We start from the raw sequence: 15,102 nt of genomic DNA on the forward strand, positions 1-15,102 counted from the left end.
TCTCTGCGAAGTAGGTTCAGCAGGTATCAGTCATGCGGTGCTTCTCTAAGGGCAAAGAAATGTACGTGGCTGTTTCCCCTTTTGAATGATCACGGCCACTCTGACTTCTGTGCCTTAGCTGTGATCATTTAGAGCTGCTTATGTAAGGCGGGGCTGCTCGCCCCCTTGGTGGAGCTCCCCTTCCAAGGACCGAGATGCTCCTAGTTTACGTAACAAAGAAAGTTGCCCAGTTGCAAAGTTATTTGCAACTGAAATGTTGATTTTTGTCTAGAGAACAAGAAGCGGACGGAGCCACACCTGCAGTTTCACTTCCCTTTTCTAGGTGTGTCACCTTCTCTTCTTGTCCTTTAACGGGTTGGGGAGGCCAGTGGAAGTATCCCCTGGGGTTGATTCCGTGGAGAGCTATTGCAGATGATCTCATTGGTGGAAAGAACTGTCACTTACAATCATCAGAGAAGAATCCATGGGTGGTGTCAGGAAACCATGCTGTACACCAGCTAATTTAAGGAGCTGAAAATTGCATTTTAAAATTACACCAAGAAGATGTTATTACTATAAATGCATTAAAATAGCAGGAGCTCCTATTGCTGCCCTGATTTATGGGCTTATGTTTCTTGAGGGGCAATTTCTACTTGCTCTGTAAGCTCAGAATTCTTTAAATCTGCCTGTATGTCCATGTTGAGTGGGAGGGGGCAGTGTTAATGAGAAAGATTCATAAATATTACAGTCAAAGGCAGAATGGCAGAGCTTTGCTCATTGTGGTGGCTCATTTGAAATAAATGTATCAGGTGGAGTATCTTGGGGCATCCCTAAAGGAAAGCACAATTGCTTCATCGGGATTTTAATGAGAAAAGCTCATTTTGTTGGTACCATTTGCTGCATATTATATATAGCAACTGTCAATGAAGAGTTTTTGGTTCTACTATGGGAATATTGAAAAGAGAACAACACACTATCACCATTTTGGTGGCAGTTTTTTCCTCTGAACTAAAAATAAAAAGTATTTATATTTTTGGATTTTTTTTTTTTTAAATCATAATTTGATAACGGGCAGTCAACTTTGAAACTCTAGTCACGTGTCAGAGAACAGTGGAAAGTGCGACCAGTGTGCGTCTCCACTCTCTGAAGGCTGAAGCAGAAGAGCGCAGGTCCGTGCGCCCCGATCCCTTCTAGAATCGCACTTCCTGCTCTGCTGCTGCTCCAGCGCAGGTTGCTTGTACCTGACTGTCTTGCCCAACCACGACCTCTTCATGTGAGGTTGGTAGTCTCAACTAGAACAACTTTTCATCTTAAAGAGTATAGATAAGAAAACCTACTTAGTGGCTGTTAAAATTATTTTACTTCTTATTGCATTTATTGGGGTGACATTGGTTAATGAAATTATATAGGTTCAGGAATAGAATTCTATAATACATCAACTGTATATTGCATTGTGTTCACCACCCCAAGTCATGTGTTTTATAAACAGTGTCCTGTGTCTTTGCAAGGCAGACTCTTTTTTTTAATAGAGGTTCACAGTTACATTTTATTTTAATCTACGACTCTGTCATACATAGCTAACGGAAGTCCACATAGCATGCTTAAAAGCACCATTTCTCCATTTTTAGTATTTCAGAATAATTGTCAATAAACAACTTAAAGTCTAAGAAAGACTTTATTTTATGTCAAATCATAAAGCAGCCCTCTTTCTGTGGCTATTAATAATGGTATGATTACCTCTCTTAACAGTGTGTAGTCTCGATATTTCTCATACTAGCAGGGCATAAAGTCATCAGAAAGAAAAATTTTGACACATTTAATGATTAATTTTTCTTTAGAGTTCCCCTTGTCATTGATATTGAAGTGCCTGTAAATCTACCCAGAAACTTCACCTAGCTCTAGGAGGATAAGACTCCCTTTATAGCTAGTCTTCTGTGCATTCCTACCAGCTAAGGGCCAGTTTCAGTGGGGAATGACTGACACCCCAGTGAGCCTTGAACCTGGCACACGAGGGCCGATGCACTTATTTCTCACTGAGTGCCACACTGGCTGCTCATTGCACTAAGGGTGTCATTTGGATCCACAGGGTTGCAGAAATTAAACCTACTTGAAAATGCTTGGTCATTAGTGTCTTCCGATCATCTTCAATCTGCCGAAACTTGGCCTTCAACCCTTTCATCTGGGTTTCCATTTTTAGAACATATTGGAAATCTCTCTGAGTTCTCAAGTTTAAGACTTCAATAGACTGGGACATATTCTGAACCTGTTAAAGAAGAACATTGGTTTTAAATTATTGTCGATTTACAGGTGTATACAATCACTACTGAAATAGCAAAAATGACATTAATGCAGAGAACTTGAAGTACCAAGTCCATAATTGTGTTTGCACATGACATAAGAACAATTTTTCATGATAAACATTCAAAGAATTCAGCAAGAGAAAATTATACCTAGGCAGAAAATAATAAAATGGACATCCTAGCATTAGAAATGGCTGAATACAAATAAGAATGTAATATAAATTTTAAAAAATGAAAATTTATTCCGGGGCTTTGTCAGCTTATCAATGTCCCAATTTGTTAAATGTTGAAATAAGTTGTTTCTATAAGTAGTAGCTCTGACTTCCCGATCTGAGATGCTCAGCCACTGCGGGTGGTCCGACGTGCCTCATGGACCAAGAACACACTCACTGCAGTACAGTTACTTCGGGCTGTACTGGACAGGCTCCCAGAGGTGACACCAAACTGACCCAGACACGTGATGGTAGCAACACCTCCCCGCTCAGAGCCCACTGTTGCCGACCTGGAAAACGGCAGCTGATGCGACCGTAACAGGTTCACTGAGCTCCAGGCTATTTAGAAGCAGGTGATAGATGACTGGTAAAACATGTAGAGAAGAGGAAAGGCTGTTCTAATTGTTGTGGCAGGAAAATTCTGAAAACAGAATGAAGGCCTCTGGTCGGAGCAATGTCAAGGAACTGAGGAGTGGAATGTGAACATGCTGTCAGAGGACAAGATGGGTCTCCGTGCTTTTGCTGCTCAAAGCACTGTCTACAGAGCAGCCAGAGCAGCCTCCTGGGAGCTGGTTTAAAATGTGGAGTCTCGCCCTGGCTCGTTGTGCAGTGGTTAGAGCGCTGGCCCACGCACCAGAGAGTCCTCGGTTTGGTTCCCACTAAGGGCACGTACTCAGTTGCAGTTTGTCCCTGGTCCTGATTAGGGTCATGTGGGTGGCAGCCAGTCGATATGTCTCTCTCATGTCGATGTTTCTCTCTCTCTCTTCCTCCCTCTCTCCCTCCTGCTCTATCTGAAGATGAATGCAAAAATGTCCTTGGGTGAGGATAAAAATAAATAAAATAAAATGCAGAATCTTGTCTAAAAATCAGAATCTGCATTTTTTTTAAGATTCCCAAGTGATCCTTTGTGTATTAAATTTTGAGAAGCAATGCTTAACATGGAGGGATTTCTGTGAGAAAAGCAAATGTAAAAAATTGATATAATTAGACTTTTACATTCTAAATTAAATTATCTCTCTCCTGCACACAGTGGCACACGCGTATGTAAACGAAATGGAGTAGTATCTCTGCAGAAACCCCGAGGAAGGGGTGGAAGATTCAGAAAAACCTTTTCTGGTGGGCGGTGAGGTGCCGCAAGAAGCAATGAACATGGCAGAAAGAGGTCCTGGTGAACTAAACGTGTATAAAGCCATCTGAAGAGAACAAAAACATGAGATCATGGACACCAAAAAAATGGTGGTGATATTTCACATACTTTTATGTTATTCTGTTTGTTTGTTTATTGTTTATAATATGTTTTTATTGATTTTTTTTTTTTTTTTAGATAGAGAGGAAGGGAGAGAGACATCGACATGAGAGAGAAGTATCGATCAGCTGCCTCCTGCACACCCCACTGGGGATCGAGCCCACAACCCAGGCATGTGCCTTGACCAGGAATTGAACCAGGACCTCTCAGTCCATGGAACGATGCTTAACGACTGAGCCACACCGGCTGGGCTGTTCTGTTTATTTTTTAACAAACATGTATTTTATGTAATGTGTAAAAAATTATTTTCATTGCAAAAATTGTGAGTTACACATAAGGAAGAGATGATTTGTTCAGAGACAAACTCTCGTCATCAGGTGAGGTCATAGGCTGTGTAAAGAGCTCCTTGCTGCTGCACCCCTTGGATTGGGACGTCCAGAGAAGGCAGTGGCTTCTCCGGCCGTGGCCTGCTCCACTTCCTCCACCGTTCTTGTCGGAGGCCAATTTTCCTCTTTCTACTTCTGCTGTCTTGATCCATAACTGTGCTATTTATAAATCCTTCCTTGTAGGACATATTAGTTACTGTTTAGCTTATATCACAACTAATTGTGTGTGTGGGGTGGGCACCGAGAAGTGACTGCCCTCCTTTGAGCTGTATTTAGAAGCTGTGTCTTCCTCCCAACTTTTATTTCCAGGGCCTTGTACAAAACTGGGCACAGAATAATTGCTCAATAAATATCTATTGGGTGAAATTATCTTAGGCTTCTAATGGTAGTAAATGTGTAATTAGTATTTTAATATTTGAAGGAAAGTTTCCTCCTTCTTTCATTGGCTAGGTTACCGCATTACACAACGCCCAAATATTTCTTAATTTACTATCATTTCCACATTCAGAAAGCTGCATTAAAAAGCATCTTTAGTGCAGTGCAAAATTACTGAGGCAACGTTGAAAGCATGGTAACTGCATCTTGGATAAATTTAATTCTTTCGAAATACTTTTCAGCTTCATTACAATTAAGCACGAACAAAGAAAAGCCAATTATATTAAAGAAACTTCACATTTGAATACAACATCTGTCTGTGAAGACAGCCATCCTGGCACGGCGGATCCTCTCCTAGGGATTTATGTACCAAGGCAGAAGCTGCACAGTTAGAAAGTGATAGGCGAGTGCGATATTCCAAATAAAGTGAAAGCAGCCTCCCTCTTGTCTTGCCTCTGGCTTACCCTAGCGAGTTCATCGGCAACTTTATTTGTGTCGTGGGAAAACGCACTGAGAGAATTTCTGCTGAGCCCTGGTTCCGACTCTCTGTCTTGCAGAATCGTGGATCAGAGCTACATCGGGGTAATGGCTAGAGCTAGCGCTAGAGCTGTCTAACTGGACAGGATTTGGCTCTGAACTGCTTGCTTTTCCTCTGACTGTGCCCAGGACTATTTAGTGCTCCACTGGCGACGGGGACCCACGGAGTGTTTCCTGATGACACCGCAGACTGATCCCTGTGGGTCCAGGCGCAGGAAGAAGAGGGGTCTGCTGCGTTTCCCTTTCAGCCTGCTTGTCCCTGGTGTCCTGCCTTCAGCATCCCACTCGTGTCCCTGGGCTCACAGCCCTTCTGCGTGGATTGGCCAGCTCGCTGTCCCACGTCAGTGATCATATTTTTGAATTCTCTGTCCTGGTTCTTTGTATAAATAAAATGTCCATGGGCTTTCAAACTTCAGTGCAAATTAACTTAGATTTCAGTCTCATTCGTAATTAGTGTGGCAGCCACTTGGGAAGACAATGTCCAGTGTTTCGTATGTTTAGCTAGCGTGGGGCTGAGACAAATAAACAGAGGTTTCTTCACGGTCGGGCAGAACCTCTGGTATGAAGTGTGCGGCAGAAAGCTTCACGCACAGCGTGTCCTACAGCTCTTTCGCCCGGGAGGAGGTCGCTGGCACCCCGTCCCAGAATCGCGCTTTAGGGGTGACTGACCGGGACAGCACAGGGCACGTGTAATTCTACAGGGACGCTGCATAGCTAACAAACCCCATTAGGTGAACGATTTCAGTTTGGGCACACGAAGACCAGAAACATTGTGAAACCAATGGTAACTTTTCTAGCATTCGGTGATATAACACTATTCAAATTGCTGGGCAGAGCATAGTTTCATTAGGTGTGGGTACCACCAGGGGCATTCCGGGTGCTGCTCGCATGGTGTCGAGAAAATGCAAAACTGCCGTGCTATATCTCCACCATCTACTGGTGAGCCACACCGGAAGGTGGTTTAAGCTCAAAAAGCACCAGTTTCCTCTTATGTAAACTTAGAAAGACAACTACTTCAGCTATGAGGGTTGAAGGGAGTGGATACAAATATACTAGATGGAAGCTATTGTTATTAATACTATTCCTATTAACAGTATTCTTTATATATATATTTTTTTCTTTATTGATTTTAGAGAGAGAGGAAGGGATGGGGAAAGATAGATAGAAACATCGATGAGAGAGAACATCGATCGGCTGCCTCCTGCACGCCCCCACTGGGGATCGGGCCCACAACCTGGGCACGTGCCCTGACTGGGAATCGAACCGGCGACCTCTTGGTGCAGGGTCGACGCTCAACCACTGAGCCACACTGGCTGTGCTGTATTCTCGTACTATATGACTAATGCTTAGGTCAGCGGTGGGTGCAAAGGTCACGCTGCCATCTGCCATCTGGTACCTTGGGTCCAGGGAAAGCGGCAGAGAAGCCAGCATGGAAGGGACTGACTCCGTCTGCATGAGGAGGCCGGGTCAGGTGCCTCTTCTCCGGGCTCCACGGAGCGTGGGTGCCGTTTCCCCCCGTGCCCCACGGTGCACACAGTGCACACTCCTCTGCTGGCCCAACGTCACCAAGTGGCAACTTTTGATAAATCTAACTTGTGGTGACTTTGATTTTGTTAATTTCTTTTTTTTTGTCATTTAGGTATTGATATGTTTTTAAAGGTGTGATTTTCCCGAATTTCTTTAAAACGTTAAACAAACTGCGTATCGGATGGGGTGGTCCTGTAAGTTCCATGGTCGTTTTCAAGCCCTGCTCAGTTGTGCTTTTTTTTTTGCCTCAATTATCACCCACTGAGTCCTGCCTTTATCACAGCTCCGGAATAATTTCACTTTGATCCTGAGAGGCATCTGCTTCCTGGCCTTCAGACTTTATTTGAATTTTTTCAACTGATTTTGAAGACATGTCTGAATCTGCGTGGGTGTGACTATGCAATGCAGTACTGAAAAATAGTAACACAAATGAGGTTATGGTGTCTAAGGAGATGTTTCTCACCACACTTAACGGAGGGGGAAATTGCATAGAAAAGAAGATTGGAGCAGAAAATCAGTAATGCATTTTAATAGAAAAGCAAAATCGGGTTAAAAGAGTACGTCTTTTTACCAATATAATTCATTTCCCTAGTAACCAAACAGTATCAAACTGTATATTTGAGATTTTTCATAGAAATAAAAAAAATCAAGATTGAAGAGAGTACCCAAGACTAATCGTAGTTCATATGTCATGAGTTCCAGCAGTCGAGAGGCACATTAACTAGAGTCACTACTTCGAAAGAAATAGCATTTGCTCGGGTCTGTAGGACAGATTTTGGAGAAGCAGGGAAGATGGGATCTTATAAAAAAAGATTTAAGAAAGAACCGGTATATGATGATAGCTCTGAGGAGAGGGGGAGGAAAAACAGACTAGTGTTTGTACAAAAGCATGAGAGAAAAAAGTCCTCCTAGTATCTAGGGCATCGGCCGACGACCGAGCGGTGTAGGCAGAGGAAACTCCTTCTCCCAGGGCAGGGGGAGAAGGACTGTGGCTGGGCTTGGAACTGCGTAAACGGGAAGGTCTGCAAATCCATAAATCCAGGGCTTTCGTTGTTTTAGCTTCTGTTAATGTCCTGTCACATTCCCGTTCAATGTCGTAAAGGTGAGGATGGCATGCGCAGGATGCGGTGCGGAGCGGGTTGTGGCGTGTGACGTGCTCTAAAGGCTCATACTGCCTGATGCATCACCCTGATGCTATTTAAGTCTAACCTGCTGTCCCCCTGGTCAGCCTGGCTACTCCGGAGGCCCTACTGCCTTCAGAGCCCAACACGGGGAAGATCCGAATGAGAATAATTGAGAGAACTACTCCTTGTTTTTTGTTTTGTTTTGTTTTTTGTTCTCCCCACACTAAATGTAAACAACCTTTCATGAGCTGACTTTTAGCTGTAAAAGAGAAGAAATCAAGGGCATTCTGCATTTGATTGTTAGGGACCCGGCTTAAGTAAATTATGTGGAGAGAATGCTATTGAATGAAATTGAAGGGCTTAATGCTCAAAGGCATGACTTGGAGAATGATGATAAATACTCAGAATTGCTCATTATCTGCCCGGAGAGATGCATAGTGCATGCAGTTATTGTCACTTCCTCGAAGGGTTCATAACGGGATCCGAAAGCGCAGCTCGAAGGCCTGGTGTGATTCCGAGAGCTGGAATCAGACTTCCTACTTTTTTCTTTTTTCTTAAGGAAACACCAACTGGATAGGAAAGTATATGATAGAAAGCCAGTCATAAGAAGACAAGGTTGGAAAAAGTAAAAAGTCACATAAATAGAATAGAGCAGGAAGAGTGAGGTGCTCCTTTCAAAGAAGGGGAGAATGTTTATTTTAGAAGGGACAAAACTTAGGGGGGACCCTGATCCCCATTCCCTGTATTCCCCCATTTCCTTTGCAGAGAACGGTAATTTCAATACGAATACGCACAGGGGAGCCTGGGCGCCTACCTTTTCCAGCAGTTGGCGCAGCTGCCGGCTCTTGGCGTCGCGGGAGCACAGGTTCTGTTCTGGAGCAACCACCGTGCAGATGCACCGGCCGTCAGGGTCCTGCGCCGAGCTGTACACCTGCCATCCCTCCTTGGGACTGATCTGCGTCTGAGGGAGCACACAGCACACAGACCCGTTACAGGAGAGAGCGAAGGCGGCTTGGTACATTTTAAGCAAAGCATGTTTTGTATAATTAAAGTTTGTGTTTTTATTTTTTAAAGTTAAAAAGAAAGTGAGTAAGCAATTTACATGGATGGCACAGCTGCATTCAGTTCTACCTTCCTTGTCCGAGCTCAGGAGAATCGCTCTCTTCCTCTCGGCTCCATATATCAGCCGTTCATCGATCCTACGCCACTCCCTAATGCTTTTTGGACATATTAATGCAACTTTAGAAGCATCTGATAACCACTTAGACACATATGACCAGTCTTCCTCCATAAGATCTGATAGCTTGTCTTTCTCAACTGTAAATAGTAATTAGTAATATTTTTTCCTGATTATTGTTCACGTGTCATATTCTGAAGCAAAGCTTTATCCCAAGGAGCTGCCCTTGTGTTAAGGTTCAACCACTAACAAGCAGGAAAGGTGGCATGAGAACATGGGGTAGAAATCGTGAGGTCCACATTGTTCTGCAGGAGACGCAGTCCCAGGGGAGTTACTCAGGTGGAGTCAGGTGACTGCACAGAAAGTGGGGTTCAGCTTGCCTGCTCTTATGCTCTGCCTCCTAGTATGTTGCTAGTTTTGTCTCCTGTATCTTCCTACAGGAAACTCCCCTCCAACTAGATGGGTCTGTGTCTGAAAGCATGCGGCCTGGTTTCTGTCTTTGCACGTTGCTCACATTGCTTCTGCGGCTCGGGGTACGTCCTTCCAGAGCTCCGGAGCCTCAGCCCTGTGGCCCCCCCTTCTGCGGCTCGGGGTACGTCCTTCCAGAGCTCCGGAGCCTCAGCCCTGTGGCCCCCCTTCTGCGGTTCGGGGTACGTCCTTCCAGAGCTCCGGAGCCTCAGCCCTGTGGCCCCCCCTTCTGCGGCTCGGGGTACCTCCTTCCAGAGCTCCGGAGCCTCAGCCCTGTGGCCCCCCTTCTGCGGCTCGGGGTACCTCCTTCCAGAGCTCCGGAGCCTCAGCCCTGTGGCCCCCCTTCTGCGGCTCGGGGTACCTCCTTCCAGAGCTCCGGAGCCTCAGCCCTGTGGCCCCCCTTCTGCGGCTCGGGGTACCTCCTTCCAGAGCTCCGGAGCCTCAGCCCTGTGGCCCCCCCTTCTGCAGCTCGGGGTACCTCCTTCCAGAGCTCCAGAGCCTCAGCCCTGTGGCCCCCCCTTCTGCGGCTCGGGGTACCTCCTTCCAGAGCTCCGGAGCCTCAGCCCTGTGGCCCCCCCTTCTGAAAGATGGTCGGGACTATTCATTAGGCGTTTACTGTGCATTGTCTAGTGTTGTTATTTGTCTTTCATATGTCTTCTTTCAACTATTGGTTTACATCCAGCCACAAGATATATTGGATATTTCCTGTCTGCCCGATCCCATACATTCTATCAAGAGCAAAGATAAGTCGCCTCATTTTTTATCTAGGGACTTCAGAGAGAACTGTGGCTTGAGCACGCACTCTCCATTGTACAAACAGAGTTGCTGTGGATGCCAGGGGGCGCCGCTCATCCACCCCTCCGGCCCCGGTCTCGGCAGCCCGCTCTGCCCTGCGGTCTCTTTGGGGATTGCCTGAGCTGACGAATGCTGCCCGCTGGGGTCAGGTCCTATTGGACAGAACACCTCACACCCACTGACTTGCTGGTGCAGGGTAGAAGGAAGCAGGTTATTATTCCCGTCTCACAGAGGAGAGCACAGTTCGCCTGCCTGAGACACACGGCGTGTCAGTAGCAGGGCTGTGTGCAGCTGGCCCGGGTGCCCAGGGCAGGCTCCCAGAAGAAACATGCAAGCCACTTGTGTCACTTACAGTTTCCTAGTGGTTGCGTTTAAAAAAGGGAAAAGAAACAAGTAAAATTAATTATAGTAATAATACATGTTATTTAGCTCAATATATGCAATGTATTTTCAGTTCAACATGTGATCAGTGTAAAAATTATTCATGTGATACTTTGCCATCTGGGTTTTCCCTTGTCTGGTGCTAAGTCTTTGGAGCTGAGTGTGCATTTCCACGCAGGGCTCGCATCCACTCGGACCGGCCACGTCCCGAGTGCCGAGGAGCCACACGTGTGCCCTTGGACAGGCCAGCTCGGGAGCCCGCTCTGAGCTCCAGGCTGCGGCCATACCAACATGGTGCTGAGCATCGCGGCGACTGTCTAACGGATGGACGTTCAGTGGACAAACCATCCCACTTGCATCTGGATGTGTTTTTCCTTTGGAAACAGATAAATCAGTGGGCCACCTTCTAGTGAGCTCTGGCTGACAACTACACTTGGGACCTGCTATGCTTCGGCTTTCTTTTATGGTTTCCAGGGGTTCAGCAGATAGGGAGGTGTCTTTCATGGTCAGGAGAAGAGGAAGATGAGTTTATTCTGGAAAAGAAGCTGGGCTGGAGGGCAGGCGGAGGAAGCGGAGAGGGGGCTGGGAGCAGGAGGTGAGTGGAGGCCAGCACAGCGCTGTCTTGCAAGATACCCAATGTTACTGGGCCGCTCAGTTTGCAGTGGCCCCAATTGTCTTCCTTGAAAAGAGCCACGACCTTCTCTACTACAGAGCTAGTTTGAATGATCTCAACCACAACATGTTACTCCCTGGCAGTGAAAAGGTAACTCGAGAGAGAAAAAAGCTGAAGCAATAGCCGCTAGGGGTAGTGCCAGGCACTGAGCACATATTAGGAAGCTATAAATGATCACCTCAAGTGACTCATAAAAATGTCACAGCCCTTGCCACTCATCTATCACAATGGTGGGAAGCAAGCTCTTGAAAGGACCAAACCAGACTGACTTCTGTCTACAGATGTGCCTCGGTCTGGGGTCTCCCGTCTGCAGTTCGTAGCTGGATAGCTAGACTCTCCCACTTCTCCTGTCCTGGGCCCCAGCTCATCACCTGCCGTCAACCAACTCAGGTCTTTTTTTTTTTTCCAAGGGTTTTAGCAATAGTCACTAGGGGTAGTGACAGGCATTGAGCACATACTGAGGAAGCTATAAACGATCAACTCAAGTAACTCATTAAAACGTCACCGCCCTTGTCACTCATCTATCACAAAAAGCAAATGATGCCAAACCCATCTTTTTAGGCTCCTTTTACCAACTCTTTTTTGGATGGTTCATAGAAGGCTTCTATGCCTCTCCTATTTCTGGGGCATTGGATTCATTATCTGTTCTATCTTTTTCATCCTCTTTTCTCCTACAGTTTGTACTGAATATCCAGTTGGGATGGAAAGATGTATTCAGAATTTTATGTTACTAGAGTCAGGTAGGATCTAATGATTATTCTTTTTGTATTAAGGAAGAAAACAATGCAAAGAGATTACCTGCAGAATGGAGATGGAAACAGCGTAGCAGAGCTGTTTCAGTGATATGATTCGAGGATTAGTAACAGAATGGGATTAATATATCTAGAATTAGGTTCTGGAGAAGCAGCTAGGCTTCTAACACGGTACACAAATCTAAAAAATGTCAGAACATTAAGGCTTGTCACTAGATTAGCTTTTGGGTGCGGAAGCCAGGGCTAACCCATTGTAATATGAAAACACCTGTAACGGCAGTGTAAACAGCGATCGTGACACCTGGCAGCGTTAATGCTGATGCTCACCTGCCCAGTGTTCGGCTAACCGGGGAGGGGCTTGTGGTGACGGCAAGGTGTCAGCTGCTGTCTGGAATGAGAACCGCGGGAAGGTGACTAGGGTTTGATGCTCTTTAGCTTTTCCCCCTGAAATGTCAGCTTCTTCAAAGTAAAGGCTTGAGCCCTGTTTGTACCTCCAGTTGTCTTCCTGTAAGAATCACTGAACAGAGCCATGGCCTTCTCTGCTGCAGCGTTAGTGTGAATGCTCTCAGCAGCAACAAGTTACCACCCCGGCAGCACAAAGGGAACTCCAGAGAGAAACAGCGCATGTGAGGGGGCGGCCGGCAGTGCAGTGGGCTTGGACGTAAGTCTGTTTCACGGTTAGTGATGGACCAAGGGCAGTGCAGTGGGCTTGGACGTAGGTCTGCTTCACGGTTAGTGATGGACCAAGGGCAGTGCAGTGGGCTTGGACGTAGGTCTGTTTCACGGTTAGTGATGGACCAAGGAGGTTTTTAGAGTGTCTCTAAGTGTTCTCTTTTAGGGTCCGCACACTGGCATTAAAACCATCTAAGACGTGGATACCAATGAGAAAAGATTTGCTTCCATTTGAACTTGTAAGAGCAATTATTCAGGTATCGATAAAACTCATGCAATTGAACCCGGCCGGTGTGGCTCAGTGGTTGAGCACTGACCCATGCACCAAAATGTCACCGGTTCAATTCCCGGTTGTGAAATGCCCAGGTTGTGGGCCCAATCCCCAGTGGGGGGCGTGCAGGAGGCGGCCGATCAATATTCTCACTCATCAGTGTTTCTCTCTCTCTCCTCCCCCTCCCTTTCTCTCTCTCTAAAATCAACAATGGAAAATAAATGAAAAAACAAAAAACTCATGCAATTGTGATAGCAAACATTTATAGAGCTCTGTCCCTTGCTTGGCAGTGTTACTGCCTGTCGATATCACAGTGACCCTGTGGACTAGGGGATGTTTTTCTGCCCATTTCATAGATGAGGAAACTGAAACTGAGACAGGAAGGAACTTGCTCCAAGGTCATGAGGGGTAATCAGCAGAGCTGGGGTGGGTGTTTGCACAGTCTGACTCCGGAGCCTGACTGTTTAACAGGCACGAGGCACCAGCAGTCACCTGAGCCTCTCTCCTGCCGTGGCGTTAACCCTGCTAGCATGTTCTGAACACTGGTGGAGCCCTGCACTCGGACCTGGAGGGTGTGTGCAGTTCATTACCGTGGAAAACACTGCTAATCACAGTGATTACTGATGCAGCCTCTTTGAACCCTTTGTGTTAATTAGAACTAAATGAACTATTTAGCAGTTTTTAATATTACAAAACTCATGAAATATTTAAGAGTGCTCTAAACAGGAGAAGGAAATGATTAATTTTAACAATTGGGTTTCAAGTATGTATTCTTTGCTTATAATTTAATTGCAAGACTGTGCTTTATAAATATACAACTACTGTGTGAGAATCATCACCAAACGTCAGGGCTTTACACTAGAAGAGAAGGGTCCCAAAGAATGGGGTAAAAGTAAAAATGAATGAAGTATTTTGCATTTCCATAGGTTTTACTGTTTAGAAAATTTCTTGTACTTGTCTCATTTCTTTTGAACCAACTACCATTAGAAACAGACTAGAAATAGCATCTTATTTTACTGATCAGGAAACTGAAATTCAAAAAAAGTGAGCAATTTGTTTCCAAGTCACCCATTTGGTAAACACCGCACATGGGACTTATACCAGTTTTCTCCAACGTTGAGCTCAGAGCTCATTGCATTCATTTTCTGCAGATAAATCAGGTAGATGGTCTTATGTCCGCTTGTCAGCAGCCAAAAAATACTGCGCTGTAGAGGGGATGCCCCAGGTGGGTGGAGGGCATCTTCCAAACAGCACGAAGCAAGTGGCCACTGGCAGCCCAGAGAGACTCGCAGTGGGTTCTCGGTGACACAGTGGACATTTCTGTAGAAGGCGTTGCAATAACTGATCAGGGCCCAAGTGGAGGGCCAGACAAAGGGACAGGATTCTGACCCTTCGAAGAGAACAAAGTCAATTGGTAGAACACTGCTAGGTCTCTTGTTTTATGCTGAGTTTCCGGGCATTTTATAAAAGTACAGACTGCGGCACAAAGGAACAGGGCCCGAGCTACTGACAGGGCTGTACAAGGCAGGAGAAGGTAAAGCAGAAAAGGTCAATTTCCCGAAACCTAGTGGATGTAAAGCGGAGATATCTGAGTGATGAAAACCCTTACAATTTTCTGCCGGAGTGTCGGTTGGCCGGGGAGCGTGCCCTGTGGCTCAGTGTGTGGTGACTGCGTGGTGGGGGAAGGAGCGTGACGCGTTCTCCAGGTGCTGACAGACCGCGCAAAGGGGGCTGTCCTGAGGGACGTGTTCATGAAGATGTCACCGCACACCGCAGTGTGCTTCCTCCTTCTTACGAGACTGGTTGGGACTGAGAAACAAAATGGATGTTTCTCACTCAAGAGGACTTTTAGGCTCTAAGAATAAACAACTATAAAAACAACAACAAAACAAACACTAAAGTCATCATCAAATTGAGGTTGACTGGTCACCTATGCTTAGGGTCTGGAGCTGGGAAGGACTCAGGAGTCATGACTGGTCTGTCTGCCCACTCGGTGACATTCTCCTGTGTGCTCTGTGCTTCTGCCTGAGCACCACGTGCTCGGGAGTCACCACTTCCTAGCCGCCCTTTCACTGGGGGGACAGCTGGGCTGACGGGACCTCTCTCCATCCCCCCCGCGGCCCCACGTCTGCTAAAGTGTTCATTCATTTATTTATTTTTAATGTTTTTTTCTTTATTGATTTTAGAGACAGGAAGGGAGAGGGAGAGAGAGAGAGAAACAGCGATG

General features: G+C 46.0%; 1 protein-coding gene across 2 annotated transcripts in view; it reads right to left on the minus strand.

Moving 5' to 3' along the window:
• The window catches only part of OLFM3 (olfactomedin 3), a 157,714-nt gene that overhangs the window by 18,811 nt on the left and 123,801 nt on the right, over positions 1-15,102 (minus strand). For both annotated transcript variants that reach the window (XM_036272795.1, XM_036272794.1), the window contains exons 2-3: positions 8,501-8,647; positions 2,087-2,242 (exon numbers count right to left, since the gene is read on the minus strand). In XM_036272795.1, coding sequence (XP_036128688.1) covers positions 2,087-2,242; positions 8,501-8,647 — 303 coding nt within the window. The remainder of the gene's footprint in view (positions 1-2,086; positions 2,243-8,500; positions 8,648-15,102) is intronic.

The sequence above is a fragment of the Molossus molossus genome, unplaced genomic scaffold (genome assembly GCF_014108415.1).
Source record: "Molossus molossus isolate mMolMol1 unplaced genomic scaffold, mMolMol1.p scaffold_m16_p_20, whole genome shotgun sequence".
Classification (NCBI taxonomy): domain Eukaryota; kingdom Metazoa; phylum Chordata; class Mammalia; order Chiroptera; family Molossidae; genus Molossus; species Molossus molossus.